This window comes from Ceratotherium simum, chromosome 17, assembly GCF_057802395.1.
Source record: "Ceratotherium simum simum isolate JZ-2026a chromosome 17, ASM5780239v1, whole genome shotgun sequence".
Lineage (NCBI taxonomy): Eukaryota > Metazoa > Chordata > Mammalia > Perissodactyla > Rhinocerotidae > Ceratotherium > Ceratotherium simum.
The window spans coordinates 31759373-31779503 of NC_141916.1; the positions used below are offsets into that span (position 1 = coordinate 31759373).

At 37.8% G+C, this 20131-nt stretch overlaps 1 protein-coding gene across 1 annotated transcript in view; it reads left to right on the forward strand.

Annotated features, from left to right (window-relative positions):
* The first annotated feature begins 8115 nt into the window (after nt 1–8115).
* IPO8 (importin 8) overlaps nt 8116–20131 on the forward strand; it is a 72818-nt gene continuing 60802 nt past the window's right edge. The window contains exons 1-3 of the mRNA XM_004441173.3: nt 8116–8308; nt 13505–13586; nt 19309–19465. Of these exons, the coding sequence (XP_004441230.2) occupies nt 8225–8308; nt 13505–13586; nt 19309–19465 (323 nt within the window). The 5' untranslated portion in view covers nt 8116–8224. The remainder of the gene's footprint in view (nt 8309–13504; nt 13587–19308; nt 19466–20131) is intronic.

Here is a 20131-nt window from a genome sequence, read left to right on the forward strand (position 1 = left end):
TGAAATACTATTTTCCTACAGGTAAAGATAACTAGAAATTAACTGTTCTTAGACTTACAAGAATGAATGGATAAATCTTTCATTCTGAAGCAGTATAACTTTTTGAAACGAGTTCTTCTGGAAGCTCTTAGTAAAAGTCCAAATGTCTTTATAGAAAGATATACACATGCACAGATTTTGGATACATTTGCAAGAGATGGAGTGGGGATCCATAGATACGTAAAGCCCATTTATGGACCTTGTGTAAAGAATTTGTATTTTATTGGGAAGATCTTGTTGTAGATATGACTGAAGTAGAAAGGCATTCCCTATGATTACTATGTAGTCCCTGAATATATAGATACTTAGTTGTCTTACTGGAGGTGGAGATGGGGGAGGTAAAGTAAGTTTTTCTATTTACTAAATTCTTCCCCAAGTCTTTTTCTTTCACTTTAAATCTTTTAGTCTTTTGTTAAGTGAATTCTCCCCGCAAAATTGTGAGCTGCTGACTCTTATCTCCTCTAAAATGATTTAGTGAGTAAATGCAGGTGTTTAAAGCAGGAAATGTTTTTTGAGAGGTTGCTCACTTGTTTCCTGTACCAATTATCTGTCAACCATCCTATTTTTTTTAACTTTCTCAACTCCACAATAGCTATATTTTTACAGTGCTTTGACATCACATACTATGTTTTTATATTTTAATTTTTCCTATTTGCCAAGTTTAATTCCTTAGCTTTAATCACTGATGTTCTATTGTGATGCTTGTGATAACTAGGATATTTTATAAGGTGAAAAAATTGTTGGCATATAGACGTTGAAGTTTTTCCATATGTATTCCACTCTGCTCCCCTGCCAAACACTTTATTTTGATGAAAAAAGTTTAGATTTGTCTATCTAGGTCCTCTATCTGCTAATCTGTCTCAGGGGTATCTTAGTCACCACTTTAATGATTAGGCCAATAGCTTTGTCCTCATTTTTCAGCTTTTGGGCAGGTGTGGACAACTGATAGGTATAGCTTGCTTGCTACCAGTGTTAAGACGTTGCATGGCAGATTGTAAAATATTGTTGTTACCTGTTATCGATACCAAGAGGTTTTAGGCTCACGAATTCTAGGTTTCTCAAGGCTTTTTCTTTTATTCATTTTATTTCAAGGGCCTCATACCTTGAAATAAACAATTAGTCTTTCAAATATGTGAGTTATGTAATTTGTACCTAGCTCTGGGGTTGCAAAGATGGATGATATTCAGATGTTCAGACACGTCAGGCATGTCAATTTCATCCATTTCATCTGAGAGCAAATCTCTTGTTGAGTTATTTCTTTGATTTCTATCATACCCTTATTTTTTCTGTTCTACGTCTGGCACATTTGCTATTTAGAAGCTAGACCTCCCTGGACTGGTAATTTAAGTTTCTCATCTTTTCTCGTTTCTAAGTTTTACTTTCTGGGAGATTTCCTTGATTTTATCTTCCTACCTTTTTACAGAGTTTTAAGTTTCTGCTACATTTAAAATTTATCAGTACACTTCTGTTATCTGAACATTCCTTACATATATGTATTCTGTTCTTGTTTCATGATTGCATTATTTTCTAATTCTACGGATAAAGGTTTTTTAAGTTTTCTTCCCTTTGTAGTCTGTTTCCTACACTTTTTCTCTTTGTTCTAATCTCGTATCTATATTGTTATATTTGCTCAGAGTTTTGTGATAATTGGTTGACCATATTTAAGAATGGGGCACTAAAAAAATAATTGGAAGCTTTGAATGTGGAGGTGGGACTTGTTAATTTTGTGTTCATGGTAGCATGATTTTTTGGGGGAGAACATCAATGTGGGAGTAGGGAAGAACTTTCTAAGTGGGACACAAAATCCAGAAGCCAGAAAGGATGGAAAAATTTGACACACAGATTTTATTCCCCTAAGACTTCTGTTTAGGGGAAATAATCTCAAAAGACAAATGACCACCTGCAGTGGGAGGAAATCAATAAGAAAAAGATGGCCAAAAAAAAGGCAACAGATGTGAAGAGGCAGTTCATACATGCATACAAAAGAATGATCAGTAAGCATATGTAAAGTTTTAAAGTGCATATTTTGGTAAGCACGGGGAAATGGGCACTCATAGTGTAGACGGAAATAAAATTGGTACATATTTGCTGAGTAAATTGGCAATAACTGTCAAGATAACGTACATCCTTTTGGACCCAGAAATTCCACTGCTAGGACTTTGCAAATAGTTACAGAATTATGCCGAGATACACGCATACAGGTATTTTGTATAGCATTGATTATAATAGCAAAAATGAGAAACAACTTAGATGCCCATCACTAGGGAATTGGTTAAATAAGTCAAAAGGGAAGATACAGAGCAGAGTGTGCAATATTGTTTGTGTAACAATTTCTAAAAGCATGTATACGTCATTACTTGAATCATTTTTTTCTGGTGGTATATACAAGCAATTTGGTAGTTTTGGCTTTAAGGAAAGGGGGTTGTAGTAGGAGGATGGAAGAATTTTACTTTACATTCTGAATCTTACTGTAGAACTTGAAATGTACATATCACTTTTTTGTTAAAAATTTTAAAGTGAAAGAAAAAATAGTAGATGGCTGTGGTACTTACCCTGCCTTGTCTTTCCTTGGACAGAGCTTGAGGGTTTGTTTTAATTATCATTAAGCCTGGGATAATGTCTGAAAAAGTTTTACCATAAAAACCTAAATACCTTTCATGTTTTACTAATATTTGCATTTCACCTCATAATTTACAGAGTCTTCTCATCTGCGTAATCTTATTTGGTCCTCACAATGGCCCTGGAGAGGTAGATACTGTTTTAAGGGATAAGAAAATTGAGACTCTTGGAGATTGACTTTCTAAGGCCACAAGCGGAAGTGCCTGAGCCAGACTTGGCTCTCACAAGTCCAAGTACAGCGTAACGTTTTCTGCAGTACTTCTTCCTCTTTAGTTCTTAGGTGCTGTCGCCTTCACCATATTTTTCATCGCTCTTTTGCACACACACGTGTTAGTGGTGCACTAAGCTTTGCTATGGCAAACTAAATACTTTGTGAACTGAACAAAGTGGACTCGCTTGAAGGCTGTCATAAGTTACAGTTTCTCACAGGTCCTGAAGCTGAGGCAGGATGACTCCTTTTCCAATGAGAAACGTGGAAAGCCTGAGGAAATGAAGGAACAACCTTTTGAGGAAAAAACTGACTTGAAAGTAAATATTTCTTCTTTAGTCCTAGCTAATACTGTCTTGAGCTTCTCTCCCTCCTCCCACCCCCCACCACTACCGTTTTGGTCTCTTGGAGAGTGAAGTTTCTGGCTTTTGTTCAGAAACTTCCTAACCGCCTATTACTTTAGCTTATATATCACTGACTTTTTTTTTCCCTTCTAATTTCTCTTTAACTGAGAGGTCTGTCACATTCTTTTAGAAAAGTCTACTCAGGGCTTTTGGTTATGTGACATTTTAAAGATTACTGCTGACTTCTATTAACAAAAGACTAAAGATCTTACATTTACAAGGTAGATGCATATACTCTTGCATATATTTCAGGTGACATGATGTAGAGCTCTGCCAGTATAGACACTTTTGGAGTAAAGGTGTCTAATCACGAACTTTACAGTATTCGCTTACAGATTATTTAACATGGTTTGAAAGATGTATTGTTAAACTTTCAGATAGGGATTTTTGTGCATTGGGTTTTAGCTTCCATTTCCTCTTTACTGTATGGACTAGATTCAAGCCTACTAACATCGACCAGCAGATGAGCTGGGACCAACAGATGGGACGACAGCTGTGTGATAGTGCATTTAGAAGACTAAAATGTTAAATCTCAAAAAAGGCCATAGTGGCAGTGCTTGGATTAAGAAATTACTTTCTGTAATTTGAGCTGTAATCATGCCAGTTATTCTCTATGCTATATTTCTAGGGTAATGTCATCCACTTCTAGGGTGTCAACTAACCTATATAGTACACAGATGACTCACAGTTCTCTAACTCCATCCTTTTATTCCTTCTTTCCCCTGCCATACTTCCTGCCTTCTAACCCAGCTCTTTTGTGAGTGCCAGATGGGGATTTCCAGTTGTCACTGGAAATCTCTAGCTGTATAACTCATAAGCACTTGTAGTTCAACATGTCCAAAGACAAACTCATCCTTCCTCTAAAATCTAACACTCCTTGCATTTTCCCTTGCTAATGACTTCTATAGGTCAGCAAAGCTTGAAACTTGGAGAATCATTCTTGATGTCTCTTTGTTACTTTGTATATCTAATCAGTCACAAATTCCTGTTGATTGAACCTGTGAAATATCTCATATCTGTCTTTTTTATTCCTGCTGTGGATATCCTATTCCAGACCCCTTATTTTTCTCTCACATGCATTCATTTATTAATTCAACCAGTACTTATTTATTGCTTATTATGTGCCAGGCATAGTGGGAGACTATGTCGTACTATGTCACATTCATCAAAAGTTGAATAAGGTGTCTCTTCTCTCATGTTAAATAGAATACAATGATAATAGTTAACATTGAGCATGTATGTAGCATGAGCAATGTGCTTATCTCATTTAGTTGTCATGACAGCGTTTGGAAGCAGGTGAAGAAACAGGCAGAGAGGTAAGGCATATGCAAACCATGATAATACAAGACAACATAGCTGGCTCAAATTTCTACCTTAAACATGGTAGAGGATATCAGTAAATATAGACATCCTCATATTAAGCAAAGTAATAAAAAAAAAAAGGAGACTCAAACAATGAACCATTTGTAAGTTAAACATAAGTTATAGTTTAGGGAAAGCTATTTTAAAACACTTGTAAAGAAATCTGAGAGCAGAATGGTAGATGCTTGTAGGTGTTTTCCGGTTGTCTTGGACACTGCTAATTTGACAGCATTGTTTTTTAGTAACTTGTTTTCGCTGAGTCTTTCCAAAGCATATGAAGTTTGCATGGGAATATCAATTCTCTTTTTAATTTTGTTAAAGTTTTTCTTTTGAGATAATTGTAGATTCTCATGCAGTTGTAAAAAATAATACAGATGGATCCTGTATACTCTTTATCCAATTTTTCTCAATGATACATCTTGCAAAACTGTAGTACAATGTCACAACCAAGATGTTGACGCTGATACAGTCAATATACAGAACGTTTCCATCACACAGGGATCCTTCATGTTGCCCTTTTATAGTCACACCCACTTCTCTGTCTTGTCCCCACCTCCACTTTAACCCCTCACAACCACTGATCCGTTCTTTCTATGATTTGTCAATTTAGGAATGTTATATAAGTATAATCAGATAGTATTTGACTTTTTTGGGATTGGCTTTTTTCACTTAGCATAATTCTCTGGAGATTTATCCAGGTTGTTGTGTGTATCATTCCTTTTTATTGCTCAGTAGAAGTCCATGGTTATAGATGTGCCACAGTTTGTTTAACTGGTTTTCCACAGAGGCTGTACCATTTCACACTCCTACCAACAATATGTGAGTGATCCAGTTTCTCTGCATCCTTGCCAGCATATTTGGTGGTGTCACTGTTTTTTACTTCTCTCCTTTTACATTATTGGAATGACTGCATCAAGTTTGTCCCTACTCCAAACCATCTTTAGTGCTACCAGAGTTCAGTTTTAGACATGTGCCTTAAAGGATTTGGGTACATCCAGGTAGAAATTTGGATACATCTAGTTTAAGGAAAGAGATCTTGGTTAGAAGCAGTTTTGTAAATTGTCCCTGTTGAGTTGATGGTTAAAGTTATATAGGTGGATGAAATTACTAAAGCAGAATGGGTGGAGGAGAAAGAAAGGAGGGCTGAGGACAGAGTCCTGGGAAGCACCAGTGTTTAAGAATTGGCCGATCAAGTGAGTAATCAAAGGGTTAGGAATATATTCTTTAAGAGAAATAAGGAAAGAAATATTTTTTTAAAAGCATATAATAACAGTGTCAGATATCTCTCTCTGATATCTGAGAACTGAAAATGTCTCTTGCATTTGGTATCTGAGGGATCAGTGTTGATTTTTGCTTGGCAATTTCAGTGGAGGAAATGAGGGCAGAAGCCTGGGGATAGCTGATTGAAGCATGAATAGGAAGTAAGGAAGTAAAGACAATGACCATTCTTTGGAATGAAAAAGAATGAACAATAATTAGAAAGCATTACTGAAGAAAGATAGTTTTTTAACTGGGGGGAAATGTTGTTAGGCTGAGGTTGAATCGAGGGAGAGAAAGAGGCTTAAAATATAGGACAAACTTTTACATATTGTCAACATGTAATAATACCTAAAATTTATTTTAATGAAAAAATACATAGAAGAGAGGAGAGAGATTTATGGAGCAAGGTCCCAGAGGAAATGGGAGAGGATTGGGTTCAGACTAGAGAGAAGGAGGTGAGGAGGGGTAAGCAGGGATTAATTTGTGTTTGAGCAAGTTGAGCCTGATGACTTTGCTCATCTCTGCAGGGCTCTGTGAGAAGGGGTAGGGAATTTGAGAAGAGTCTTGAGGGTTGGAACAATTGGTGAGAGAATGGAAGATGGTGCTGATCAAAGACAAGGAATGCAATTGTTGAGTTTTAGCAAAGCACACACTTTTTTATTGGTATCAGTTTGCACAGTGGGTCAAGGATAGACTTGAGAAGTTGAATTGGGTGTTTAATAGCAAAGAAGGATGTGTGGTCAGGAATGGATAGACTCAGGAGAATTGGAAAAGTGATTGAGTTGGAAAACGGGTGTAGAATTATTGAGGGAAAGAGATGGAAGAATAGATCCTAAGTTAAAAAGAAGATATTGGAGTTAAGATTTCAGAGGTCAAGGAGTTTTAGATTATCATGAGGTCCAAAAGAGTGGGTTAATGAAACTGTGTGGAGGTGAAAGACACTGTTTCAAAAGACTCTGAAGTGGTGCTAAGGACTTTGTTTTTTATCTTGATGTTGATGAGATGTCATCAAGGAAGGGACACGACAGTATTAACCTTTAAGAAACATAACTCTGGTGGCAGTATGGAGAATGGATTAATGATGGGCAAAACTGGAAGCAATCAGAGACATATTGTTAGGCATGTTTGCACCCAGTTGAGGGGCATTGTCCCGCTTACAGCCTCTGCAGAGGAAATAGCTTTCAGGAAGCCAAGTTTTCTGCCACATATTTTCTACTCTCTTGATTGAACAAATCTATCTTATCTGCTCCTGGAAAGATCACATCCCCTCAGATGTATTTTGCTCACAGTCATCTTCTTTACTAAATGTAATGAGGACTCTTTCTGGGTTAGCCTCAGGAAAAACTAGCTCCTGAATATTTTTATGCCATTGAAATTGTGGGGCCAGATATGGCCACAGTGGGTGGAAACCGTATAACCCTTCTTGCTTTTCACTACTTTTCTGAGAAGTTTTTCTGAGAAGTTCCAGAAGTTTTTCGGAAACCCTCAGGCATATAGCTAGTTTTTATGATCTATTTCCACAGTTACTCTGTAAATAAATTTTATCTGTTTAAATTAGTCTCTTCTATCAGATTGTAAGTTCCTTCAAGATAACCTGCATCGAATTCATCTTGTTATAATGTGGTACCCAAATATCTCAGTACTCTGGTTCAAACATCGATGTTTAACAAATGTTCAGTCAATGAATGAAATGATGGCTCCCACAGACCCAGGGGACCGCGTCCTTCTGTGGGCCAGATAATCTCAAGGTCCCAACAAGTCTGCCCTGGAACAGGCTCAGTTGTGATGCCCAGACAGTGCTCAGACTAACAAAAAGTGCCACTCCCTCCATAGATGCTTAATTTGGAAGCAGCTGTAAAGAGACCACTAGCCAGCCCGTTTCTCCCGCTGGGAAGCGGCGGGAGGCTATTTTCCGTACGGCAGCATGGCGGCCGCCTGCCGGAGCTAGTGAGCTCAGTGTCCCTCCGGGGAAGAAGCCGAGACCACTTTCCGTACGACAGCATGGCGGCCGCCTGTGGGGGGCGGCCATAGCATCACGCCCGGGGGAAGAGGCCGCCGTAAAGGAAGAGCCGCTTCCTCTTCTCACTTCTCCCGCCTCCCACCGGCTGTCGTAAAAGGGTGAATGGAGAGCGAGTTGTGGGGGGTAGAAAGGGAGGACAGGGGGCGCGGAGTCAGAGTGGCGCAGCAAGTGGCTGCAGGTGGCGACGGTGGCGGGGGGTGGGGCGTGAGGTAGTCCAGGGGTCGCGGAGGAGGAGGCTGAGAGGGTCAGAAGAAAACTAAAGCTGCAGTCTGGCCTACTGGTCCGGGGGCCGCGGAGCCCCCACCCGGGGAGATGGACCTCAACCGGATCATCCAGGCGCTGAAGGGCACCATCGACCCCAAGCTGCGGATCGCCGCTGAGAACGAGCTCAACCAGGTGAGGAGCGGGCCTGCGGCGCCCCCCTGCCGCCGGAGCGGCGCCTCTCGCCGGCTAGCCGAGCTCTCCCTCCTCGGCGCCCCCCTCTCCACCCCGCGGGGCTCCGGACCCTGACGCTTCCCTCGGCCTGTCCCGCCCCCCGGCCCGGCTCCAGTTTAGCGGCGCTCCCCGGATCTTTTCTGAACAGCTCGCGCACCTGTTGGCCACCTTTGCACCTTGTCGTGTCGGTTTCCTTCCCCAGTGCAGTTTGTTCAGCCCGCCTGGTCCGCAGAAAAAAGCTTTAGCAAGCTTTGCTTGTGTTTTCAGGGTGTAATTTCTTTTCCTTCGGTACGCTGACTTGGGGACGAGGGTGGGAAAATTCACTTAAAATTCAAATCTGAGTTCAGCTTTTCTCCGGACCCAACCCTTTTTAGGTGTTGCTGTGGGTAACCCTGCCCATCGCCTGCTTCTGTGGGGTTGGCAGGATTGTTTTGACACTGATTGGCAGTTTTGTTGGAGCGCTGGGAAATGCTGTCGGGAAATGCTCTAGGAAGAATAGGCAATTTTCATGGTGGTGCTGCTTTACAAAAGACACGTCGAGTAATGTTTGTTTGGAGGGATTTCTTATAAACGCTAAAATGTGTAAGACTTTCTTTTATCCTCCATCCTCTATTCCTACTAACTAGCCTTGACCTAATTCCAGCCTTACCACCATATTTCAAAATTTTAATGATCCCAAACTCTACCTTATTTTCTCCTCCTCACCTGTAAGAATGAATTATAGACCTTTCACTAAAAAGTACAAATTAAAGTCTACCCCCAGGATAGAGTGACAGCTGTTTGAGGTTGCAGTAATCCTTAAAATGTAAAGGAATATACCTAAATTTGTGAGTGGTTCTCAAAGTGTTGCCCAGGATGAGCAGCATCAACATCACCTAGGAACTTGTTGGACGTGCAGATTATCCCCATAGACTTTAAGTCACTCTAGACTTAAAGAATCAGAAAGGCAGGGAGTGGAGCCCAATCACGTTTTAATTAGCTAGCTATGGGGCCGGCTCCGTGGCTTAGCGGTTAAGTGCGCGCGCTCTGATGCTGGCGGCCCGGGTTCGGATCCCGGGCGCGCCCCGAGGCACCACATCTCCGTCCAACGCGAGGCCGAGTCCCACGTACAGCAACTAGAAGGATGTGAACCTATGGCATACAACTATCTACTGGGGCTTTGGGGGGAAAAAATGAATAAATAAAATCTTAAAAAAAAAAAAATAATTAGCTAGCTAGGTGATCTTGTGCTTCCTAAAGTGTGAGAACAACTGTCCTAAGTGAATGTTTCTGTAGGACTTCACTAAGGTTTTCCCTGGTTGGAGTTGACGTTAAAGTCCAGATATGTGTTGTGAATCTTTGAAAGGGATTATTTTAATGGGAAATCTGGGTGGAGTTTGGAGTAAGTGTGAATCCAGGATTCCCAAGAGATAAAAGGGAGAGTGGAGACACTGACTCCGGAGAGAAGGTTGAGTTGCGCAGAAGCCCAAAGGGAATGTATTGGTGCCTCAGAAAGAGGACTGTCACTCAGAAGAGGGGGAAGTTAGTGTCAGTACCTGTCTTGGGCTTTGCAGAGTAGATGTACTATTTGTGGATTAGCTAGGAGAATAGTAATCCAGGGGTTGGTTAGGGGAACAAAGCAAGAGCTGAATTTGCAATCTGCTAGTGTGAACAGGAGAGTTGGCCTGTTTGTGACCCCTTTCGCCTCACAATGAGGCCAGCTGTTATCACTATTACTTTGATAGTGTGAATAGGGATCATATCTTTGATCCCATGTTGTGCTTTCCTGCCTCTGTTAGCCTGCCTGTGCTTTGTTTCTGATGCATTAGTATATAAGTGCAGTCGACTTTAGAGAAGTGGAAAAGATAGGTGGGAAAGCCTGCAGAACTAGAAGACACATTTAGGACCCAACTCTTTTTATCTCCATGGTATTTGGATCCAAATCCATTCCATCCTCACTCTGCCCTGCTCCATATCTACGTAACTCATCATAGACCGCAGTTTCCTCTGCAACTTCTCAAAGTAGTTTATTCCTATGCCACTCATTTAACATTTATATTTTATATAATGCTTTGGATTATAATATGCTTTCATTAAATATTTTTTGAATTGTCTGTAAGTAGGAGACTAACATATACTGTCGCATAACCTTATAGTAAAACATGGTTATAAGGTTGGGTTTTGTATGCTTATCCTTTACCACCACTGTAACATCCTACTTTGTTGGATAAACAGGTGGGTAATCTACCCTAAGTGATTGGAGTCCAGCTCATTTATTTTAGTCTAGGTCCCCCCTCAGCAAATATGCTCTGCATAGGAAATGGGGGCAGCTCCTGCAGTGTACTGATTGATTTGTCAATTGCCATTTAGAAGAGTAGGCAACTTGAAAACATAACAGCCTGTGTTCCAAAGGCTAAATTCTTATTTGGAGCTATTTTTTTTGTGTGTAGCCAACATATTTCTGTTACCAGCGACTGGTTCCTTGACTGTATTCGTGATATTGTTTCTCTGGGAAAATGCATTTTCAGTTTTATCTCAGGATATTAAGAATGCATCCTGTACATATCTCTCACTGTCTCTAAACCCAGAAGTCCCTTTAGCAGCAGCATAGGGAAGTGGGAATGAGTAGATATCTTGCTCCAGTAACTCATCCAGAAAGGTGTCATCTTTTAATAAATCATTCTCTATGTGGCCTCAATAGGGAAATAAAAATATGTACCTTCATTGCCAAGCTTTGCAATCCCTGCTTTTCTGTGCATGTGTAGGCGTCCTTTTTATTGCCTTTTAAGAGAGTTTGCTTATATGCATAACATATATTTATCGAGTTATAGCAGGCACTAGTCCAAGACTCTGCTCTCATAGAGCTTGTATTATAGTGGGGATATAGACAAGTAAATAATATAGTTTCAAGTCGTAAGTGCTACAGAGAGTAAAGCCCTGGAGAGACTGTGTTGGGATGTATAAATAAGGTAGTCATTCTCTGAAGAATGACACTGAGTAGAGACCTAAGTGTTGTGAAGGAGTGAACCGGATGAAGAGCTGGGAGAGGAATGGAGGGAACAGCAAGTTCAGTCAAGGCCCTCAACCTGGCCTTTTGGAAGACCAGAAAAGTTAATGTAGCGGGGGCGGTGAGGCGGAAAATGGGAAGACATCGGGTCTTTGTGTTAAATGAGTTCTCATAAAATGCAGAATGTGGCTAAGCAGATCAACTGCTTATTTTCAGAAAACTTCACGGATATAAAGTAAATATCCTCAAGAACATTATTGAGAAATGTCTTTTTTTTTTTCTTAGAAACTTGAAGCCCAAGGTGGAAAATGAAATTCGATGATTATTTGTGAGGAAAGTAGTATGAGAATATATCTGAATTTAGCACTGAATATCTTAGCTGGCCAAATTCACATAGATTGAATCAAGGCTGAAGGGAGAAGACGAAAAGTGGCAGAAGGTCTTTGACATGGCAAACAGTTGGAAAAAAAGGAGTTCCAAAATGTGTACAATGGCAACAGTGTTGAAATAAAAGTAGTCTCTAAAATAACTACTCTCAAATAAGTAGCATTAATCTAAGTATAAAAGTTATTTTGTACTTACATGTGATAAGATTTTTAAAATAAGTAACTAAACTATATAGATTAGAACAAAACTATAGATGTTTTAATCTTTGATTCACTACAAGATCTTCCAGGATCTCAAAAGTTATAAACATGAGTTATTTTATAATAATGGAAATGTAGAAGGTGTAGAAGATTGGGCTGAATCTGTATTAATTTTGACTCCTGTAAACTGCTGTTAAATCTGTTTTCTTAAAAACTGCTTTAAAATTCTGGTGGTTTAATTATGGATAAAACAGAATTTTTCATATATAACAGATTTAAGATTCTGAGGTTTCTACAGGTTGAAAGGAAGAACAATTATAAGATAATTCAAAATTTTACTGAAGGATATAGAGAGATTTGGAAAGCATAATGTTCTTTGATGGAAAGTATCAATATTTTAGATGCCAGCTTTCTCCAAATTTTTTAGTCAAACATTTATCTTAATAGATGCTATTATAAGTAAATGAATAGGAAAGATGATAAATTAAAAAACGGAGTGGCGTGCATAAACCTAGTCATGTATTGAAAGGGATGCCACCCTAGATCCTCCTCCTGGGAGGAGGTAAGCTGAACAGACTCTCTGCGTCATTGTCTGGCTTTACCCTCACTGAGAATTTATGAGTCTTTTCTGGGAATGTCAGCAGGCAAGGCCAAGTGTAAGCTCTGGGAATGTGGCAGGGCTGTAACATGGTCCAGGTACTAGACATCTGGAGGGAATATGGTCAGAAGGAATGGGCTGCTCTGTATTTTTCTTACTTTTGAAGTCACCATGGCCAAACTTGGGAGTAGGTCAAAGTAGAACCTGTCTGTGGGGAGAAATGACCAGGCAGCAGGCACTCCATCACCACAGGCTCACTTGGGCATCGTTAAGTTTAAAAGATGATGCAGCAGCAGAGGACAGCTGGTGATGACAGCTCTCAACACTGTCTTGTGAGGCCCACTGGTTCCTCCCCATAGCTCATGCGTAGCTATTTAACATGATGTTGTCCATTATCCTGTGTCAGATCTCCTGTTTTCTGTAGCCCATATTTTCCTCTTTTCAAAAATACCGTAAACAAAATTGAAGCACAAATAAGCTGAGAAGAAACTTGCAATGTATAGTCAAATAAAAGGTTGAGATTTTAGATTCATAAATAGCTCTTAGAATTTATTAAGAATAAAACAAATATTCCATTTATAAAAGGATAAAGGGAATAAGGAATGAGTAGAAGAAAACGAATAGCCAACAAACAGGAAAAAAATTCAACCTAGCAGAAATGTAGTTTAAAATATGAGTAAGGTGCTAATCCCTGTATTGGATAGATGGACACACCGTTGGGAGTGCAAATTGCTACACCCTTTCTGGAGAACATTTTGACAATATGTGTTAAAAAAAAAAACATAAAAATGTTCATACTTTTTAGTCATCACTTTATTGTAAGTTTTTTTGACTTGAAGTATTTTATTAATCTTCATTTTGCCTTGGAGAGTTTCTCTCACCTTAAAAGTTTTCCTTTATTTGGTTAGTAATATATTCAGGAACAGGTGCTAATAGTTATTCTTTTATATTTCCCTATTTTATAAAATGTTTCTTTGTAATTTCAGTCCTACAAGATAATCAATTTTGCCCCCAGTTTACTTCGGATTATAGTCTCTGACCATGTGGAATTCCCAGTACGCCAGGCAGGTGAGTTGGTTTTTTATCCTTTATTAGTTTATGTATAGGTGAAAGTAGAACTAGAGTTTTATTTTAATTCTAAATATCTGTGATTTCTTGAAAAAATAGGAAGCACGCCTGAAGTATTTCTAATGGCTTAAAAACTCACTTTCTTTTTCTCTGGAAACTTTGAGGTAGGTACTGAGCTCTTAAATCTCCCCTAGCTTTCTCTTTCCTCCTCTCCCTTCCACTTACCAATTCCTTGCCTCTTTAACTTTGCTATTTTTCCCCTTAGCTTATCCAATTTTAATGGCTTAATTTCCCTAATTTTTTGATTCCTTGTGGCCTAGCCTTTGGGCCCATATATTAAGACCATGAATTGATGTATGTGAATTCAAGCTCCATTCATCCGTCAGATTACGGAGGTAATGTATCACACAGATATTCCTAACCATGTGATTGGGGAGCAGAACTTTTGTTTTAAACATGAAACTTACTTTTAAGTCTATGGGATCTTATGGTAGTTCCATGATGTTGTGTATTCTTTTTTTTCCTTTTTTTATGAGCTAGTCATTAGAGCCCAGAAGGTAAAAAAATGGAGAAAGTCTTGGTGCATCATGAGTCCTGAAAAGATATTAATTTCAAGATAAAAGGGGTAAAATGACAGTAGCTAATTAAAAAATACATGTAAAAAAAGACTTTTTAAATTATGTAAGTGACATATACTCATTATAAATAATATGGGCAATGCAGAAGAATACAAAGAAGAGGGTAAAAAAATTACTCAACATTCATTGCTCGGAAATGCCCATCGTTAACATTAGGTGAACATTATTAGTCTTTGCATGTGCTCAGGTAGAAGGTAGATAAACAATTTTATAGAAATGAGATTATACTCTTTATGCTGATAAAAGTATTTAATTTTACTTGAACATAACAGAAAAAATGTAAGGAATCATTAGCTTTGGGAAAATATTTATAACAGTAGGTATGATTTCCTAAAAGATCTCTTTGTGGTTAAGACAAGAAAAACCTATGGAAAAAAACATTCACGTTGGAATTATTTTTTACTTTAGTAAGGTTTATAAAACTTCTGTGTAAGATTTTTGAAACCATAACTCTCAGTTGGTTAATCTTTGTTTTATATAATAGGGCTGTTCTGAACCACATTTTGCTAAATGGAACCTATTTTAATGACCTAAGTATTTAAGGGCCATTGTGAAGTTCCTATGAAGCTTTGTAGAAATAGTATGTTTAAAGATCTTAAAGCAATTTATTAAATTAATATATCTTCCTTATATGACATATAAACATTACAAAAACAAAGAATTTATACATTAGATTGCACTTAGTCCCACCCTCAAAGGTAGCTGCTTTCAACTTTAGTGCATGGTTCTCCAATTCTTTTTTTCTTGTAGATATGGTTTTAAAAAGTAACAAAAATCTGTTTATATTACACATGCTGTTTTATAACTTCCTCTTTTTCCATTTAACCATGTATCCTTGGGGGATTGTTCCATGTCAGTGTATTTATATATATATACTTCATTCTTTTTAACAATTGTTCACTATTTTTTTGTACAGAACTACCATAGTTTATTTAAACAATTTGATATTAAGGGACATTTCCTCTATTGTTTCTTTTTGTTGTTGTTGTTGATAGCAGCAATTCTAAAATGAGTATCTTTGGACATATATCTCTGGATACTTGTGGGAATATTTTCACAGAATAAATGATAAGAAATGGAAATGCTAGGTCAATAGATATTAACGATGTTAACATTTGAATCTTATCACCAAGTTGCTTTTGCTTACTTTTTCTATCAACACTACTTTAGAATGCTAAGTTCCCCCTATCTTCACCAACTGTATACAACTTTGAATCTTAATAACTTAGATAATTAAGTTTTGGTATAAAATATAAACAACATTTAAAGGCAATTTTTTCTTTATAATTTATGTAGATTTCAAATCTGTTGGCCACAAGACAGAGTTTATTTTGGTAGTTGATAATTTCTAATTTTTTAGGGCAATTTTCTGTCTTGAAGCATCCATTTTATCACAGAGTCTGAAATACACTGTTTAAAATTCTATAACTATCCTAAATTTAAATGCCATTTATAAATTATCTGTCCTATTTAATCTATTATTAAAATACAAGGATGCTCCAAGAACCTTATGGTGACACCCAGACAATTTATCATTTTAGCATGACGTTTAAAAAAGAATGATATGATCTTTGATTAAAAGAAAAAAATCAGCCTGTATAAAGCTGTAAAAAAATTATGTTAATATTAAGTAGAAAGACATAGTTCTGTAAAATATTCAGTTCTTGTTTCTTTTGTCTGTGTACAATTCTAAAATATTCTTGTTACCATCAAGCAAGCTCCTTAGTGAATGTCCTTTATTATCCTACTGTGAAGGAATAGGAAAACAATGTAATATTTTCACATTGGCAAGCAAAACAAAATAAATGTGGATGTTTGCTCGACTATTTTCCTTTTTAGGTATTGATAGGCATAATAGCATTATTAATATTATAATGTAGTGTGCAGAGAAGGGAGCCCATCTTAAATTTAGGATAGTTGTCATCAGGAATCTCTCAAGTCACTTTGTTTCCAGTTTTTTACTCCTTACCTCTGAAGAGAAGAGAGATGCTCTAACATATGTAAACTAGGTTCAGAAATGTGACTTCTTTAGTGCATTTTGGAGTTGCTATGAGCAGAAGAATAGTTTGGATTTAAAAGTAGTAGCTGAAGGCTGGCCCCGTGGCTCAGCGGTTAAGTGCACGCGCTCCGCTGCTGGCGGCCCAGGTTCGGATCCCGGGCGCGCACCGACGCACCGCTTCTCCGGCCATGCTGAGGCCGTGTCCCACATACAGCAACTAGAAGGATGTGCAGCTATGACATACAACAATCTACTGGGGCTTTGGGGGAAAAAATAAATAAATAAAATTATAAAAAAAAAAAGTCATCGTTGGTGACTGATGTGGGACCATCGTTTGACAAATAGCATGGTTTCTCTGTTCTGTAAATTGCCTGCTTTTTGTTCTTCTGAGTTTGTTTGTACGTATTTCCAAAAGATGGATAGGGAGAGGATATAAAAATTCAATTGATAGTTAAGTTATTCACAGGTTATTTATTTGTTAATATTAACCTCAGCATTCTAGAATACAGAACCTAGAAGTAAACAGAAAGATGCCTCTGATCAGTTCAGAAGCATTCAAGAAGCTCCTTTATTAAAACTCATGTGTCTTATTTGTAGGAAGCTCCTTGGCTCTTACTCAGAATCTATTGAGGGCCGGCCCCGTGGCTTGGTGGTTAAGTGAGCGCGCTCTGCTGCTGGCGACCCGGGTTCGGATCCCGGGCTCGCACCGACGCGCTGCTTCTCTGGCCATGCTGAGGCCGCGTCCCACACACAGCAACTAGAAGGATGTGCAGCTGTGACACACAACTATCTACTGGGGCTTTGGGGGGAAAAATAAATAAATAAAATCTTTAAAAAAAAAAAAAAAAGAATCTATTGAATCTTTTTCTAGATAGAATATACACACTTTGTTATCTGGTTTCCTAGCCTCTCCTAGCCTAACAGATTAAAATAACAACAAGGGAGAGAGAGGCTACTAGTTACGATGAAAAATGGAAAAGCTTAGAAATATCCACTCAAAAAGCAAAGCGTTCTGCTTTGCTGAGTTTATAATGGCACCCTTTCCGCTTTGAGGTTATGGAACCCTGCGTAGTTGTGGCTCTGGGTCCAGAGCATAGAGCTTAAGTGATGATTCGTTGTGCTCGTTAAGGAGAGAAATGTGTATATGTTTTAGAGTGGTAATTTCAAGCTTAAGATGCTTGGAATGGTAAGTGGATTTTGCAGAAAAACAAAGTTTAATACTTAATTTCTCTATGAATAGATTAAGATGGTTTTTGTGTTTTGTTTCTTAGCTCTGGCAGATGGTTAGATAGATACTTGAATTTAATGATTAAAGGGAGGTTTATAGATTATTGATACAGTTTCAATTATCTTCGGTATTTTTCCTTCATTATCTGTAGTAAACTGCGATTATCCATAAGAGTAATTAATATCCTCTTTTCAAATTATTACATTAAATTCAATTTTAGTTTAACTAATTGCAGATTTATTTCAACGTATACAAATTGGTCAGTGTGCCTTTTATATAGGCTGTCTTGAATGGTGCTCCATAATAAAAATATTTTTTAGTTGTAAAATTAACGGCATTTAATGCCTGAGTTATAAGTCTATGATTTTACCATATCTGTTTCTTTGCTGTCTGAAGGTTGCCTTTTATTTTCAAGACTAGTTCTATAGGGATTAAAATGATTTTGTGTATAATATAGTTGATTTTTCTTTGTGCAAAGATTAATCTCATGCAATCAGTCTGAACTGCTGACAGGTTGGACCATATTCCTAGTTCATTTGTTCATTTTTTTAGCAGTCTATAAGTTTTTATTGCCAATTGGTGTTATATAATATAATAAATGTACTGGGATAAAAGATGGTGCTTAGTTCAGAGCCTGTGTGGTCTAAATTAAAAACAAATAAGACAAAAACCCAAACTAACACACATACACACACACACACACACACACACACACACACACACTCTCTCTCTCTCAAATAATTTTCATTTTTATCCAAAAAAGTAGAAATCCTAGGAGGAATTATCTTTTTCAGAACTTCATTGAATCAAAACTAATGAAAAAGAAGCTTATAGGATGTCAAGTTCGTAATTTCATTACATTTCTGTTGTATTATAGCCAGTGTAGAACATGTTGGTTTATTCTCTGTGGTATAATGCTTTTACGAGCCAATTTAGTTTTATGTTAAAATTGGGATAAAGGGAGGGGTTAGGTGAGGGAAGACGAGAGAGGAGAAATTTAAGGGAATAAACTCATAATGCTTTGCAGATCACTTCTTTTTATTCTTATATATTATGTATATATAAGAATATGACATTGTAAGTAAGTATTTATTTACATTCAGTGTTCAGCTGGGATGATTAGAAGGCTTCACATTCCCTATCAGAACCCTGCAGCAGTATGTCAGCTTGTTTCTTTCAGCAGCCTTTCGTTAAATGTTGAACATGGTTAAAAAGTATGGGAACAAAATCACTGATTACGTATTTTGATAGAAATAAACAGATAAGAAATTTCCTGAGATTTTCCAAAAATATTTGAAGGCTGATGTCCTTTTCCCCGTTATTATATTTACACGTGGTAAATATTTTAAAAGGGTTAGATAAAAATTACCAAATACTAGGAAAAGCATAGATATTTCAAAATGCTAGTGCAGGGTAGTAGCCAGTGAAAGAAAATAAACCCAATAAGCAATCTACCTGAAGGGCAGTAGAATTCACCTGTTGTCAACTGAGTCGGTAGGTAGTATGAACAGTGTGACTCTTATGATCTCAAAGTGCATTTAGGAGGGTCTCATTTAGACCACCTTGTATTTAGTCTAAGGATACATACTTGATTCCTAGATCGTTTTTCTGTCATATAATCTCTGGAGCTTGATTTAATGAAAGATTTTCTGCTTAAACTTGCTTTACTAGCTAAAGAGGAATCTTTAAGTTCTTATCCATTTTCCCTTCCTCACTTGGCTATTTATAACTGTAAGATTCTCCGTTTTTGCTGGGTGTCATGTTAGCATTGAAGGGCTTAGCCTTTCATGCTCTTTAAAGCTGAATTAAAGCCACCTTTTCCATACTGCTTCATTAGCATTTGTTTCTCTAACTTAGCTGCCATTTACTTGAAGAACATGGTGACACAGTACTGGCCGGACAGAGAACCTCCACCGGGAGAAGCAATATTTCCATTCAACATTCATGAAAACGATCGCCAGCAAATACGTGATAACATTGTGGAAGGAATAATTCGGTCTCCAGATCTAGTGAGGTACATTATACTATATCTATGTGACTGGTAGGAAGCACAAAATATGTGGATGGGGGAGGCTGGATTTAATCATCAGCTTCAAGTTCGCTTTTTTAAAGAGGTAAAGTAATGAAGATGAGCACTCAAAGAATATTGTTTTGCTTATTTGTCTTTGCCTCAAAATATTTTGGAAAAGATTTAGTGGCCATATGTTGCCACAGAAAGAGTTAAGGCAAAAATCATGCTTAACTAAAATTGTATAAATCCCTGCTATGTAAGTAACCTATGTTCTTAGTTATGATCTCTTGACTTTTTACTGTTTGCTTTTCTTTTCCTTGATACAGGGAAATTGACTTCTGGGAGTTCTAACCTACCACTTTTCTTGAACACTTTATCCATCTTTTTATTCATTTTTATGAACTGAGTATCTTTTCCTTTGGAGAAGATAGGATAGAGTAGGTATAAACTAGAAGAATTGTCTCCTGGTTTCCAAATGCAGGTTAGGTGCTACAGAGCAGGACTGTCCAGAAGAGCTTTCTGCAGTGATGGCCATCTTCTGTAGCCACACTGTCTAATATTTAGCCATGTGGCATGGATGGCTATTGAGTACTCGAAATGTGTTTAGTGTAACTGAGGAACTGAACTTTTAATTTAATGTTGATTGATTTAAAGTGTGCCCCTGTAGCT